General features: G+C 34.0%; 1 protein-coding gene across 2 annotated transcripts in view; it reads right to left on the bottom strand.

Moving 5' to 3' along the window:
• The window catches only part of ASCC3 (activating signal cointegrator 1 complex subunit 3), a 247601-nt gene that overhangs the window by 72523 nt on the left and 157369 nt on the right, over positions 1-17709 (bottom strand). For both annotated transcript variants that reach the window (XM_015858848.1, XM_015858850.1), the window contains exons 17-22: positions 16725-16844; positions 12504-12668; positions 11566-11652; positions 9203-9379; positions 6906-7131; positions 3087-3241 (exon numbers count right to left, since the gene is read on the bottom strand). In XM_015858848.1, coding sequence (XP_015714334.1) covers positions 3087-3241; positions 6906-7131; positions 9203-9379; positions 11566-11652; positions 12504-12668; positions 16725-16844 — 930 coding nt within the window. The remainder of the gene's footprint in view (positions 1-3086; positions 3242-6905; positions 7132-9202; positions 9380-11565; positions 11653-12503; positions 12669-16724; positions 16845-17709) is intronic.

Below are 17709 nucleotides of genomic sequence, written 5' to 3'. Positions count from 1 at the left end.
AATATAAACACAATGAAAGAAATGCCTCAGCTGTCTATAAATAGACTGAACTGCCAAGGTTTCTTCCAGGATCCTATAAAATGATTTCTTCTCTCTTTTCTTCACTGCACTTCTGTGTTTGGATTCTGTGCATAGAAACACTGTCTTTTGCTGTCTATCAGAAACATTCTTTTAGCAAAACCTGTAGTGAATTCTGACATGCTTCTCCTCTCTCTTTTTTCTTGAAAGAAGTGGTTATCATATTCAGAATACTGTAGTTTGTTTTAGTCACTGTTATAGGATATGTGAGGATATGTGAGAAGAACAAAGAAGCATAGAATCACCAAGGTTGGAAAAGATCTCGAAGATTGTCCAGTCCAAACATACCACCAATATTTCCCCACTAAACCATCTCCCTAAATGTTTCTTGAATGCCTCCAGAGACAGTGACTCAACCACCTCCACAGGGAGCCCGTTTGAGCATCTGGCCACTCCTTCTGAGAATGATTTTTTCCTGATATCCAACCTGAATGCAACCTTGCACAACTTGAGGCCGTTCCCTCTAGTCCTATTTCTTGATAGGTGGGAAATGAGGCTGATGTCTGCCCTGCCACAACTTCCTTTCAGGGAGTTCTAGAGAGTTGTAAGGCTTTCCATGAGCCTTCTCTTCTCCAGACTAAACAATCCTCTCCTCATAAGACTTGTGCTCCAGACCCCTCACCATCTTTGCTGATCTTCTCTGGACACATTAAGAGAATGGATGTCTTACTTGTAAGTGAGGATCTCCAAACTGAACAAAGTACTCAAAGAGTCTCCTCACCTCCCTGCTCCTGGTGGCAATGGTATTTCTTATACAAGACAGGCTGCCATTGGTCTTCTTGGCCATTTGGGCACACTCCTTACTCATGTTCAGCTGAGCAACAACCAACACACCCACGTCCATTTCTTCCACAGTCTTCCAAGCCTGTGGTGTTGTCTGGGCTTGTGGCCAAAGTTCAGGACCTGGCACTTAGTCATGCTGAACCTCATCCGGTGGGCCTCAGCCCCACAAAAAACCCTGACCAGGTCACTCTGAAGTGTCTTCCTACTCCAACTATTCCAATTTAGTATCATCTGCAAACTTACTAAGGGAGAATTTAATAACGCTATCCAAGTCATCAGCAAAGGTATTTCACAGAACAGGCTCCAGTACTGACCCTGGGGAACATCACTCATGACTGATTGCCTGCTGGATTTAACTCTGTTCACCACCACTCTCTGGGCCTGGTGTTCAGCCAGTTCTTTACCCAGCAAAGAGGGTACTGATGCCAGCCATGGGCTGACAGTTTCTCCAGAAAACTGTGGGAAACAGTGTCACAAACTTTGCTGAAGACTAGGTAGACTACATCAACAGCCTTTCCCTCATCCACCAGGATGGTCACTCAGTCATAGGAGATCATGTTGGTCAGGCAGGACCTGCCTTTCATGAACACATTCTGGCTGAACCTGATCACCCAGTTGTCCTGCCCGTGCTGTGTGAATTACATACACACATTTAGCTCTTGATGAATCTCATACCATTTAAATACTGATGCATACCTATATTTTGGGCAACTGTTGCCCTAAAACTGTGTCTAAAATATGATTTGGCTAATTAATACTAGTTACTCTGTATTTCTATTGGACTCTTCCTGGCAGCAGGAAGGGTTATTTGCCCTGTCTGGATATGTTCCTTGGCTCTAATGATACAGTAAGACTTTTCGACACGAATCTGGCTCACAAGCTTAAACTTAAGAGCTCCCAGCACTTAAAACTGCACCCCATTAAGGATCAAGATGATGCTTATAAGAATACTATATCAAAAAGTATAGTAAACATGGGCAAAATCTTTTTTTTTTTTTTTTTTTTTGTCATGTACAGAGCTGAAATATATGATTTGAATTCTGTGCAGACCACTTTTCAATTTGTAAAAGTCTAGAAGAATCTGAACTTCATAGACAAAAGTAAAAATAGATTGAGAAATTACTTGGTATTACTAAGGAAATAGCTTAATATGAATTTTTTTCTTTTTATCTTTGACAGCAATCAGGTAACATGGATGAAAGATAAATGATAAAACTTGTTTCAATCAAAACAAAAAATAATTCTTATTAAAATTCATGTTAGAACCCATTCAAACAATTTTTTTTGGTAATAAATCCAGGTAGCAAGGGAAATCTGACCTCACGTATTTTGATCATTAACCTTCCATTCTCAAGCTAACTTGGTGAAGCTTCCAAAACAAAAGATAAAGCCTTTAGGCAGGAAAAATAAATTCCAATATCATCTAAATGTTTATGGAATAAAACTCCAATTTACTTGTGATTAAAGTAAATTTGTGAGGGGATTTATAACTTATTTTTTAATAAAAGATACTGAGTAGGCACCTTTCAGAATGATAATTTCCCTGATCTTCTATAAGAAGAAAAAGACAAATATACTTGGCCACTAACTGTAGAATGCTACAAAAATACCAGCAACAATACAATGCCCCCATGTGGACATTCACAATTTACTTAGATTTCTCTTAAATCTTCTTCTAAGTAACAGATTCAGAATTGAAGGGTGTGGGTGTATATACGCATCCAATTAGTACCTTGAATTTTCTGTTGAGGGAGGTTACAACAGAGACAAGGCACTGATGAGAATATATATTTGTAAAGTCATGGAGAGTAGCAGAGCTTGGCATACGGTATGAAGTGTATTACATGGCTTTATTTTATGAGTTTGACATTCATTCATATTTTAGAAAGCCACCTTTGTCTCCTGTTTTCTTGCTGCTCCTTTTTGGGCATATTACTTAAATGTGTGTGTGAGACAGACACTATCAATATTCAGTATAAGCACTTGCTTCAACTTGATATAAATGCAACAACCCTGTTAAAATTAAAGAGATAAAAAGATAATCTTTGGGTGCCTTCCTCTGTAAAACTCTTAGAGGTGATTCCATTCTTACACCCAAATTTGCTTTTCAGTTAAAATAAACATTATTTTCTTATTCAGATAGCTGTACATCTGTAATTGGAGCTAAATGAACACTTCCTATGCTTTCTTCCATCCTTTTTTTAATTATCATTTTTTCTGTTTACCTGATCATTCCATGTGAAGTCAGGAGTGATGTTCAATCGAACTCTGAGCACTGTGCGAGTGATTGGTTGAATTGTTGCTTCCATTGCAATGGAGGGGATTTGATGGACACACTGTTTTACTTTTAACCCAATCTTCACATGATGCAGCATATGACCTGGCAAGAAAAGATTAGTGTAACAGATTTGCATTATAGCAAAAATAATCCTGACTAAACTCTGACTTTCAAATAGGCTTTTAGAGGGGAGTATTACTGCTTGCTTTTTTTGCTCTTAGTTGTGTATATGTCTAACTCTCCTGACCTGGCACATAAGGATATTTTGTGATACTTAACTTGAATTAGGAACTCTGAGCCCAGAAAAGTCAGTATTAACTCCTAAGAGGTTAAAATAACTATTACAAATTTACACAGAAAAAAAAAAATATTATGTGAAGCTAATTTCTTTTCTTCACTGACTTTTAGACCAGACTCCTATCAAGTCACATAGCTCTTCTTAAAAGCTTGAATTCTGACCTTTTACTTGATGAAGGGCACAAAATCGAACTTCTACAATTCCTGTGTAGGAATTCAAAGTACATAGAAATTGGATTCACAGCATTGAATAAAATTAGTTAATGGCTTAAGCTTACATGACTAGTAATCATCTCATAGCAGCTCTTATTTTTTAGAATACACCAGTGTGTAACTGAGGCAAAAGAAAAATTAAATGCTGCAGCATTTATTATCTTTTTTCCACAGTCACAATAACTAAGGCAATAAGGGGATCACACTATTAAAAAAACCACAACACAACCCTAGTTGTAGTTTACAGCTGAAATCTCTGGTTTATTTAGGAAAAGAGGATTGATCACTTTTTCACTGTAATCACTAATATAATAGTCTGGAAAATATTTTAATTGTAATGGTCATAAGAATTCCCTTAAAAAATACCTCCATCTAGCTATTATAGTTAAGAACTAAAAATGGATACCGATTTTCAGCTGCTGTTACATGTTCCTGCGTATGTCTGATTAGAACAACAACAATAAAAAAAACAAAAGAGAAGAAATGCCATTACATTCATTGTGGGCAAAATAGCAAGGTGATAGAAACCTTTTCTTGATATTGCACAGCATATGCAAGCATAACAGCTTGCAATTGTTATTATTTTTTTCTTTTTTTTGAACCTTGACTTTTTTATTTAACAAACAGTCAGGTTTTGTCTCTCAAAGGTCTATACTATTAAGTACTGACTGGATGATCTTGCTACAGAAGCAAATCACTAATGCAGAAATTTTAACACATTTTATCAGTCTAATTTGCAAGCAGTAAAATAACTGAACTACACACAAAGTGGACTACTAAAAGAAAAATGATTACATTGGTACAGATTCATAATGTAGACAGCATTATAGCATAAGTAGGTTTTTTTTTTGTGATTAGAGATAAAACAGAAATTGTGTGAAATAAAGGTAGATGTCAATTGTCAAAGACTACTAATGTTTTGCAGGTAATTAGTCTTCTTCATGCCCTGAATCACTTTCTGTATCATGATGGCTGAGGTGGACTTCTGAATCTCTACAGTAAAACTACTGAGGTTTTGTACACACACCTTCGAGAGAACAGTAAGTCTCTTGTCCCAAATGCTGCTTGTTAAAATCATTATAAAACTTTCTTTTCCATATTTTTTTATAGTTATAAGAAACTAGCAACAGCACTTAGGAAATATGATAAACTTCTAAACAAAATCTGTCAATTCCAGAAGACAGTGATACTTGACAAAAGATGAATAGATTTGCTTGTTCCACAAAGGTTGTCCACTGTATTCTGAAAACCTAGACAACGTATCTCAAACTACCATAGTCATTTCTTGGCAGTTCACAAACTTTATGGTTGCTCTGCAATAGAGAGTGGATTGTTGATGTCTAATGGCATGGATACCGTGGCACATTGGTATCCAGGATCTGTGCACACAACACAACACAATTTCCCTTCACTGGGAGTCCTGGCATTTGTCTATCACTACTTGTCTGAGATAGCAAGCTAACTCCTGTCTTTTTTATTCTACTCCTAAAGTGACAATAAACTTTGAAAAGGCAGAAGTAGTAACACTGAAATGATTTTATGGAGACAGAGAATAAGCCTGCATCTGGAAGCTGTGTCTTCCATCATTTCTTTGGTTTAGAATTCAAATAAGAAATGTAAGGCAAGGAAAACCCTGGTGATCGAAAGAAAGGACAGAGAGGAAGAAGTACGTCAAGAAGTTGTTCCTCAAAAAGAAGCAAAGACCAACCTGCTTTGGCATTTAAACAAGGCTGAAGAACACAAAATATCATGGCACAAACCAATCACTTGTTTTCACAGTCAAAACCAAACCTTAGTGTATTTTACAGCTAAGTTAATAGAAAAGAAAGCTATACGTTCTACATATATATTGATATATTTCTATCTTGTATATTCTAGTTCTGCAAGCTGAAGAAAGAATAATTATTTTAGTAATTTAATACTAAGTTCTTGTTTCTCCAAAGGCAAGTATGGGAAGAAATAAGCATTAAAAATTAAAGAATAAAAATGCTAATACTACTCATGGAACCATATACTGTGGCAAAAACCCCCTGCACAAATATGTAATAAATTAACAATTAGTGAGATATTTCTAAATGAAAAAAACATTACAAAGATAGAACTTAAATGCTTTATTTTTAATAACTTTAAAGTTACTATTTATTATAAGGTACAGTTTAAATGAGCTGAATTTTTTTCTCACAGTCCTTTTGCTTAGCTTGTTAAATATAATAATTACCTTATTAAATAAAAAGTCTCTAATTTGGCAAACTTTAAAATACAAATTCAACTTTTTCCAACCTAATTTTAAGCACATAATATAGCTTCCTCAGATTTCTTATCAAATAAGAAATATCAAATTAGAGGTCATAATTATCTAAAAAGCAGTGTCTATGAACTACATTTTCACTGTAAAAGTATGTCTTTTGAAAAACAAAAGTGTTGTGGTTTTTTTTTCCTCCAAAATTTGACATTTCAGGTGCAAGGAAAATCTAAGATCTAAAGGATTTTCCCCTAAATCAGAAGTAATATACTGACTAAAGAAAAAGAAATATATTACAAACAATTTATTTTCATAATTTCAATCAACTTGTGGATATTTTTTCCAAAATAGTATATATGCACATCCTAGAAAATGCTATTATATGGTTCAGTCAGTTTGTGGATTTTCTCATTTTCAGTATTGCAAATAATAAAATATTTATGAATAAATATTTATTATTACATATTTATTATATACATATATATATATTTTTTTTTTCTGCAAAGACACTGGCGACAATGATTCTCCGTGTTCAGTGAAAATAAATGCAGTGTTTCAGAAGCATGCCTAGATATAAGGGTTGTCTTTTCTTCTTTTTATCATTAATAGTATTCCATTTAAAAAAAAAAATAAATTCCAACTGGAAAAATTAAACACGTGTCTTTCAAAGGGGTGTTTTAGATAACGAAAGAAATGGTAGTATAGGGTATAAATGATTTTAAATATGTACCTATATGTGGGCATGTATATATAGACATTTATATTAAAATGCACCAATAGATATGCTCATTCCTGGAGTAGGCAGGATATGGGCTACTCCCAGAACTGTGCCATATTATGAGCTATGAAGACTGAATAAACTTTATCTATTTGACAGACAACAATAACAAATTAATGTGCTTACATAGCTTCAAGACTGGTGGGTTTGGTTTCTAAATGAATGGCTCAGATTTATCTCAAACTTGCAGAATAATTAATAATAATTTAAGTAGATCAGCATTACTGATTTCTCACCTATTTCATCCTTTCTCATGTCCTTCATCTTGTCTACAGTGAGATTCTTCTCTTCCAACTTTGAGAGGACTGATGGTGGTAACACAGAGAACTGCCTCAAAGGGCTAACCCAGCCCCACAGCCTCTTGTCAATGACTTTGCTGAGATTCAGTAGTCGATATGTCATTGCAGGCCAACGTTTCCTAAGGGCAATCTCAAAAAGAGCTCGAACAATACGAGCTGCATTCTGGAGAGTGAAAAGAAGGCAAAAATGTTGTAATTCACTCAAGTATTCTTTGGAAAATGAAAAGGAACCATAGACCCAACTTTGAGAAACCATAACAATAGATTTTTCTTTTCAAACTTATTTCAAACACTCTTGAAAATTTTTTTTTTTTTTTTCCATTACTGACTAATGGCAGAACTACCTCATGATTGCCTACAGAAATTAGGACAAGAGACACACAATTAATCACAGTTGTACTGGCAGGTCTGCCATGGGACTTGAACAGAACATTAGGGAGTTCTACATTTATTGATTCTCAGTGACTTCTGAATCAAATTCACTTACTGTATGTAGTATCCTCCTCCTTCCCCATACATCTGCAAGCTCATTTTACATGGAAATTCAAGATTTGAGTTTTTACTTTAACTGCACTTCCATAACAGGCACTTATTCCATACTGACTATCAGAACAGTTGTACAGAAATTTAAGAGTTTTATTTTGCTGTTACAAACAAAACATATTACCATCTCCCAAGCTTACTGTATAACCAAACTGTATGAATCTGCCTTGGAGTTGGAATTATTAATATAATTATAATAATTATAATAAAATAATTATTAATATGAGCTTCAATTCAGCCTTATCTTGCAAACCTAAGTTATGAAATTCCTTTCATAAAAGTATCAAACTGTATTCCAAAGTTGTGGATTTTCTTTCTTTCTTTCTTTTTTTCTTTTCTTTTTTTGCCTACCAGTAGTGTGCCTGGATTAGCAATTCTGTTCTTGATTCACTGAATAGAATACAATCATTCTCTCTTGCCTCTGCAGTGCCAACAGGAATAAAGAAGAGAAAATTATTTGGCCATGATAGGAAGCATATGTTACTAAAAAAGCCCATTTCTTTAACTAAGCAAGGATGAATGATTTTCCTAATACTCGCTATCCAATTAAATATACCATCTTTTATAGCACTGGTTCCAAATGCTACATGTGATTTGAGAACATGTTGCCTAACTAAAAATGTTATAATTGAGACAGGAAAAAAAAAACATAAACACTGTATTAAAAGCAAAGATGAAAAGATTTATACAATAATTATACAATAAGACAACAATTTTTACGTGTGTAATGATTAGTGACTCATATAAAGCCTGCTTTCTGTGAAAAGTAAACTCTTTTGAAGAAGGTAGCGGTGCTATGAAAATCTTGCTGGAGAACATCTACACTTTCAAATACTGAACTTGCATCTTCAGTACCAGCTAAATGCAAATTTCCTGATCTGTTTTGTAATGATGAGATAAAAAGGATTCAGTGCAACATATTGATGGCTTAAAAGAACAAACAAACAAACAAACAAAAAAGGACAGAAGGATGACCTAAAACTTCATGATCTATTTCATACACTTATTGATGCTGCAAATCTGGGATTATCTGTGAGCATTTTGTCACTGTTAGTTCTTCAGGAACTAAAATTTCATGCAGTACCTCCTCCTCCTTTCTAAGATGGTCAGGCAATTTTATGTCACAGATTTGCAGTTCTCTCTTTATTTGGTGCAAGGGCTAAACATGCTGTGTAACTATTGACTGTTTAGCTATCAAATAAATCTGACAAATATATAAGTTAATATACAAACTTACATGATAAGGTATAGCAATAAGTCTCTTTTGTACAAACCAAGGATGCGTACAGGACACAAATTACATTTTACAGAACAAAATATGAAAGTACAAAGAACAAAAACAGATTGCAAGAGTTTGCTAGATTCAGAAAACAATCCAATATGTAAAGAAAATCCTTTCACAGCAACTTCTATTACAACTTCTGAATACAGTAAGACTATAGGTATAAGAAAAATAAAATGAATATTCAAATCTAAAAAAAAGATATGCAGTACTCTCCTAATGTTGGATTTTGCAGTTCTTTTTCTACTTAAAAAAGTACATCATACACACATAAAATGCTTTGATTTTCAAATCAATTTGCATGAAAGTAAAAGTTTGCATATTGAAGTCTATTTGCATAACTGTAAACATTTGGAAGAATGAACAAAGCAGAAGCAGCAACACATATGTATAAAAAACACTATTTTACCTGTGCAACATATGCAGAATCTGAAATAAGGGAGAAGCTGTCCATCTCCCCTCTGCTAATATATGTTTGGAGGAGGATATTTATTTTTCCGTAGTTGTTTTCCACACCTCCAGGAGCAGGAAGTTCACAGAAATCATTCAATAATGTATCCAGCTCTTCTATTTCTTCTTCTCTAACCTAAAACAGAATTATACTATATGAAGAGGTTGGAGGACCTTGATAAAAAACTTTTATACTAAAATCAAATATTCCTTATAATACAGTTATGTTATTTTATAGCAGTCTATGATTTGAAGTAGAAAAATAAGAGAAGCAAAACCACATCTTACAGAATGTAGCTAATAGACTATAATTGAAACAATCTTAATAACGACACAATTACATTTTATTATTCATCACCATCTATTAGGGTTGCCATTGACATAGAAAAATTTGATATGCCACAAAAATTGAATCTTCTAACCCCACCATCCTTCATCTGATGAGATTTCATTTTTTATTTGACCGGAGTGAAACCTCTGTCTATCTGGATTAGGGCAATCTTGAATTAACATTAAATGTATTCATTATAGTTATATATTTTGCATGTGGCATAACACATTTTTAACTCAAAACTGTTAAGTACTGTGATTCATGATATTAAAGTTTTCACTGTTAATAAGATTAAGTCTCAATATGAGTAAAGAAATATTCATATCTATATTTTGAATAATGCATAACTTGTTACAACCTAACAGATGACCCTTACATAGCAAAAATAGCATAAATCTACATATTCTTTGATTTACTGACAGTCTGTTAGTGTAAAACTTATTTAAAGAGGGTAAATGTTTGGTCCCTGCAGGGAACCAGCTGAAAGTAATTTTCATTTGGACTCGACTACCTGACATACAAAAGACCCTAATACAGTTGGGTTAAAAGCCCCGACTGTCCAGCACCTAGAGGAAAGAAAAAGATGAAGGACACACCCATCACAGATAACTCCGGTGTCAGGAGAATGTTATGCTCTGCTTATATCAACATTTTGGACAGGTTGTTCTGCTTTTGCATAGACCAGATCAATGTTTTGGCTACTGCTGACTTTGCAAGCTCAAAATACAGAATTTAAAAAATTATTGTGGAGACATGTTTCTTATTATTAACAGTCAAATTTCATATTCATGAAGAAGAATAAACATGGAGTTACTCTTGTGTAAATCAGTTATTAGCTTTAACACTCAGAGCTGCACAGCAAGTGAATCACAACAAACTGGAACTGATGTTGCACTGATGTCATATCATATGAAGCTGAGAAAGCAAACTGGAAAAACTGTAAGTTAAGAAGCATCGCTACTGACTTTACTACAAATATAGAAACATTTATCTTCCATATGCTTCCTTTTTAAATATTAAATTACGCTAAATTTAGGTCTAGCAAGGCAGTATCACTATCATGAAAAAAACCTGTAGCTCTGAAAATGTTATATGTATCACTGTGATCCTTCATTGCTTATTATCTTATATAAGAGATTACAGAATTTCTCCATTAGATAAAGAGATGGCAATGCTCAGACAATGTGTGCAAATACGTAAATATGTAGATGGTGAGGAATTTATGCTGCCAGTCCTCAGAGCCAGGTGAATGAGAGCCAACTCCTATCTGAAAGTTGTATGACTGTGGTAAAATGGCAATGAGCCTGACCTAATAAACCCTGTAGAGTCTGGCTTGCATCTCTATGGAATGGAAGCATGTGCTAATAAGCTCAAACCAGCTTGCAAAGTATCTTATTATGTCCTACCAACAGAAGCGGCAAAAAGGGAGGTTGGAATTAAACTTAGCTTGATAGTAATCTCATGGCCTGTACAGTAGAATTTATTAAAATAACTTTCTAGATTTCATGTTGAAAATAGAATTCATCATTATGATAATCTAATATTACCCCATGCATGAATTATTTCAGAGTTAAATTCAGTTAGTCCTGTACCATTTCTTTTAAAGCAAATTGTTCACGGAGACATCTAATAGCGATTGAGACTTCAAACAGAAATCATCATTCTTGGATGCACCACACCAAAAGACACCTATCTTCACCTATTAATAACTGAGAAGCTGAAAAGTTCTTAAAAGCATTTAAAAGGAATTCCTGAAGATCCATAACTAGTTATTAAATGTGCACTACAGCTCAAGCTGAATTATGGATAAATTTGGATGAGAGCATATATAGTTCTTGGCAATCATTCCTACCTGGAAAACACACTATAATAGTGCTTAATATTTAACAGAACTTTGGTCTATAGAAAAGGAGCTTGCTATTCCAGGAATGAATACTACGAAAGTGTCTAGTTCTAAAACACACTATTTGCACTAAGCAGTACAACTTTACCTTTATTTGTTCAAATTCTTCAGCTTTGGACACTATAGCAAGAATATCACCTTCTGTTTTATGAGCATCAAACAATTCATTGAAAGTCTATTAAGACAAAACAAATCAATTTAGTATTGAAAATAAAAATTATCATATAGAAAAATAAATAATAGTTAACTAAGATTTTATAAAGCATTTAAGATGCAAATAAGCAATTGGATTATCAGAGCGACACAATTTAAACACTAAAAGTTTCCAGAATGACTTCACACTACTTTCAGAAAAATTAGTTTCCTCTAAACTTGGGCATCAAAACTTGAGAGACATGCAATCATGCCAGTACATAAACAAGTATCTAGGATACGTGTGAGAAGTTAAATCTGTGAAAAGAATTATACATAGTGACAATAAACAGTCAAAGATGACTAAGGCTCTGATTCTTTGGCATTTATTAAAAAAATAAAATCAATTTGCTATAATAGAAAGTCTTTAAGATGAATATATACTTTAAACCAAGCTTCCCCATGTACACAGTATTGTGCCACTTTCCTCACTTATTTGCAACCCAATACAATTAGTGCCAAAACCCGTTGATGTTGCATATGGCAAGCTGACAGAATTTTCATGCAGGAAAAGCCTTTTTATTATCAACTTCTATTCCTGAATGTGCCATCACGCACCAATGGTTGCACAGATTGATAGTATCAAAATGCTTCTTCTAATCCACATAAAAGAAGGCAGACTATAGAAATTTCAAACCTAATCTCATACAAACTCTATTTTTTCCACAGTTGCTTTATACGTAGTTTCTATTTCTCTCTCTTTGTTTTGGTAAATATGATTTGAAAATATATATTACAAATCAACTACATATTCTGTAGTATCTTACAACTATTTTTGGTATAAGTTCAAAAAGAAGGAAAAAACACCCACAAAAGTAGAATCATATATTTTACCTCTATAGTATTGTATTTAATATAGTAGTGGCTGGCAGTTCTGCCTAAATCTGTTGAAGAAAAAAAGCCGGTTCTTTCTTCAAAGCGAATCATGCGGGCTTTGTCCAGCTTCCTGCCAACTTCAATTACCAACTGCTCTCTGTGCTTTTCTAGACCTGGATCCATCTAGACACCAAATACACAGTTATTTGCATAAGTGAAAAAAATAAGTGTCAAATTAACAACTTTATTTTAATAATTCAGTACTAATAAATCAGAAATCAAGTAAAAGGAAGCTACAACCACTAAGTTAAGGTTTTTGTGGGTTATCCCTCACAAATAACAACTACATTTACATACCTGACAAAAAAAACCCAACAAACTGATTATACATGACTAAGCAATCAAAATAATATTTCTTTTACAATGCTGTGAGGCTATCAATACCACGTGGCTGATAATACTATTAATGAAAGAGAAGCGCGATTATTAAAGAAATGTATAAATAAGTATTTTTAAGAAATATTAATGATGACATTCTTCACGAAAATTATCATTAAAGTAATATTTACCCCGTATAAAAATATTTTAGCTGAAGACATAATCAGCTTCGGTATCTGACATAAAAATATTTTCTACTGTATTTCAAACAGAATATGCTTTGCATTGGATTGCTGAAATGATTGCTACCAGAAAAGCTATGATGTCTCCAAAATCTCTGTGAACGTCAGCAGAGAGATTCTAATTACTGAGTTACAGACATTGCATAACCATTCACGTCAGAGCCCACAAGAAGCATGCTGTCCTTAACACCATTTCTATTTATATCGAAGTTCAGGAACTGGATCATTTTGTATAAGTAACAATGCACACTGACTCCTTAGTATATAGAAGCTTCCATCTGAATTGGTCTGACGTATAATTGTAAGTTTTCACATCATGCACCAGGGACAGCGAGACCCACAGGAACGGGTGAAAATGGATTCACAGTAATGTTAACCATCTGCTACATGCACACCTGAGATACAGCTCTAATTACATAAGCCATTACATGTCACCAATCTGAAAAGACTAAAACTCTGTTCTAGTACACAGGCAATACTTGTTTCTGAGCTTGTACAGTTCTTCAGAGTCATACTGAGTCATATCAGTCCTCTTGGTAAATCTGCACCAGAGATATATGACCATGACTGCTAAGAGGACAGTTTGGAAAACTGCTATGCTTTGGCTTGTTCTGTTTTCCCCTGGACCAGTATTCAGTTTCACTTATGTGCTGAAGTGGATCATCTGGTGGCTGGTGAAACTGTGAACAAATATAGCCATCTCCACAAAGCAGCTGCAAGACTAGTTGCTAATATTCCCTGTCTTTGCCATTTGTTCTGAAGCTGTTTCTGCTTAGTTATGGCTTGCCTTAGTTTCAAGTCAAAAGCTAAGATGACAAAGGTCTAGAGTGCTTTTCTCAATAGTAAGTCATGCATCAAGGTCAGATTTCAGAACAGAGGTGGTCAAAAAAAAAAAAAAAAAAAAAGCAACTGGGATGCCAGATGTTGAACATTTCATAAAGCTACAGAAGAAAAAAAAATATTCCAAACACTTCCCTGTTCCTTTGGCAGCCCAAATTACCTGCCAATCTTTTGCCTTACATACAAATGGCCCTAAAGCTGTAACAGTAGACAACAGTAGACAAACTTTTTGTATTTTTAAAAAAATAAATACTAAAGTTTTATCTTTAAAGGAAGGTCGCTAGCTTGAAAAGGTTGTTACACAATTTTCCAGTAGAGAATCCTTGGGTAGCACCCTTCTTGCTGAACCTGCATGATTAGAAATCCCACAGAGTAAAAAGCTCCAGCCAAGAAGAGCTCTAAGCCACACTTTTAAAACAAGCCCCAGTGTGTCCACTGAAAGAAACCAAGTGGTCTGGAGCATATGTATGCAAAGTCAAGAATGCATGATAAATTATATTACTATTCATAGTGTTTTCTCTAGCAGAGAGAAGTGTTGTAGACATGCTCATATAACTTCTTAAACAACTGCACATACTTAAAACTCAAATGCAATGCTTACAGGGACAAAAACTCCCCTTAACTGCAGGAACAACAAACAGTAGAACCAAAGAAAGAAAAAAGAAGACAAAACAGACCTCACCTTCTGTTTGGAACCCTAGATGAAAGGCCAAATGTCCATAATTCACATCACAGTCTTCACTAACATGACACTCATATTGGCTAAACTCTTTGCTCCCACTTTGTTTCTCATCATAAATTTTGGCCATTTTCCCACCTCAATAAAAGCCATAATTGGCACTCCTGGCAGAAAATGTGAAAAGTTGCTAATCAAACTAGTGGAACTGGAGGAGTCTATACTGGATGGTCCAGAAACTGGCAAGGTGGGGAATGGTAATATGCTGGACAGAACATGCAGGACATGGATCACATCACTGCACAGCAGATGTACTCTTGCCTCCTTCTCTCTCTAAGCAGTACAAAACACTCATTTCTGGGGACAGGCTGGACCTTTTGTGTTCTGAAGTAAGCACTGGATGTGTTGGATAGTTGGCTCCCGAAGCAAAGGGAAAGAAGTGATTTGCATTTACGTAGCTCTACTAAACAGCTGGGAAGAGTATAACCCGTGATGATTATGCGGATATACGGATTCTGAATGGGTACCACTGGCTGTCAACCAAAACAAAGGCAGAAATTGGCACAATGTAAGATTACTAAGAAACAATAACATACAGGTTAGTAAACTGGATACCTGTAACTGAAACAGAAGGAGCAGAATGGCCTAAGTGGGCAAATCTATGGTTATGCCCACATCTGGCACTATATCATCTGTAGACTCTTTGCCTCCAACACATAAATAGCTTTTAAATTTAAAGGTGTTTTTGTAGAAAACACTGGCCTTGGGTTTGCTCCCACATGAACAGATAACACTTCAAACTGATGTAATTTGTTGCTGCTTTAACACAAATAGGAATACCTATTACCAGCACATCAAATCAGAAGGGCAGAGAGGAAAAGTGGCAGAAAAAGACAAGTGCTGGCAGTCTCCACTTTCTCAGCAGCTGAATAAAAATGCAAAAGTAAGAGGAGGGGGAATAAACTCCTGTTGATTATTTTTTAAGTTTATAAAAATGTTTCTAAAAACATAAATATTATTAAGATTATTTTTTAATGAAGTTCCATAATTATTGTAACTTTAAAAAATTTTTTTTTAAATTTTTTTAAACTAAAATCATTTTATGACTCAATCAAAAATATGTCTTTAAAAAAAAAACAACAGGCAGGATTTATAGGAATAGGACAACAATTCTTACTTTTCATTTAGATATTACTTTGTGATTTTGGATAGATATATTGACACAGGGCAAGGTACTGTTGGAGCTTTTTTTTGTGTGTAGAAAACAGTGTAACTTTTACCATCAGACAGAAAAGCTATCTGACAAATATCTCCTAGCATACACATCTATGCATGTTACTATGACAGTGATATGTTCACAATATCATGACAAACGATGAAGTTACAAAACATATTCAGAGCACATGAAAGAAAGCACATTTACAACATATTTGCATCAGTTGCACCAGCACTATACTCAATTATCTATGTCAAAACTATGATAACATTAAATGCTTTTAACCAGCTATACAGAAAAGAGTAACTATATTTAGATAATCAGTAAACTATGAAACACCTTAAAAATTTCAGAGAATGAATTGAACTTGAAAAAACATACAAAGCATGCTTTGATTTATATCAATACATGGAATGGTACTAAATAATAAATAAATGAATAAAAATCTTACAACAATTAAATCACAAGGGAAAAAGACAATCAAAGTGTGATTTTATAATATAAAGATGTCATGGGATGACATATGCTAGAACAGAATCTTAGAGGAGGAAAAAAAGACAGAGACTCAAGAATACTTTATCTTTTATATCTAGCCTACAACACTGAAACACTGACAGTAGGCCAAATTTCATCAACTACCTCATAAAAATGAATGTTGCCCTTTGAAGCATAACTTGAGCAGTTCAAATACATCTCTGCATGAACAGAAGGGACCTCTTAATTTAGAGTTAAAAGTAGTGTGCTGCAAAAATTATCTTTCTTTTCCTAAACACTTTAAAAGAATTGCTGATGTCAGGTAAGTAGAAATAGCAAATATTTATCCTCACATCAGGGAAGGATTACAGACCCAGAACAGGTTACAGATTTTTTTAAAATGCGTTTTATACCTGATAAGCTTTGTGACTGATGCCATATACTAATGGATTTGCTCTCATCCGTACATAAAGATAAGTGTAACTTATCCACTTTACTGCTTCTTCCACATTAGTTACTGTTCCAAGAGCAATCTGGAAAGAGGAAAAGAGAGAAAATTAAATGTATATATTACAGCTGAATGTAAATATTTGGCCGAAAACATACTGAATTCAGTGCATTAGCACTAAGGAACATGTTAGTACATTTCCAACTTAAATTATTTTAAAATAAACACAGTACTATATCTTGAATCATTTACACATCTGTATTTAAGAACACAGTATGTTTTACGACATGATATTATTAGGTAGTCATCCATATCATTCTTTGTACTGCTTAAAGTATCAACAAATCAAATATAATACTGAGATAGCTTATTCAAAAAGTACCAAAATTCTTGAGTAAATGTCCTCACGGTAATTTAAAGACTGTCCTTAAAAGAAATCCTACAACTGAAAGATTTGGTTTTCATATCAATATAAATGCACGTTCTGGTCTTAAACTAAACAATACTGACAGTCTTAAGGATTTTCTTTGTCATGTCCCCATATCCTGACTCATATATATAGTTCTTAAAAACAGTTTTCTCCTCTTGTAACTATAAGTTAAACACACAGCCACTTGCTACATTTTTTGTTGTACCAAAGCATAATAAAATGTAAAAAAATGCACATAAATATACTCACATTTCTTTCTTTCTTTTTTTTTTTTTTGAAGGATAAATCAGTATGTGAAAAGTTTTTTGTTTTGTTTTTCCCAATAACTTCTGGTAATTCAGCAGTTCTTTTCGATCTACTTATGGTTTTTCAAACTACTTATGCTATACACATTGTTACATAGCAACTTCAGCAATATTTTCTCTTAGTTACACTCAGAAGAACAAATTCGTTTTTTGTTTCATTTTATTTGACTTAAGTAGGAGACTTTAATATTTCCTGTATGCCTCAGAAACAAATA

Source organism: Coturnix japonica, chromosome 3 (genome assembly GCF_001577835.2).
Source record: "Coturnix japonica isolate 7356 chromosome 3, Coturnix japonica 2.1, whole genome shotgun sequence".
NCBI lineage: Eukaryota > Metazoa > Chordata > Aves > Galliformes > Phasianidae > Coturnix > Coturnix japonica.
Note: the sequence above shows the minus strand (reverse complement) of the source record. Positions and strands in the feature narration are given on the sequence as shown.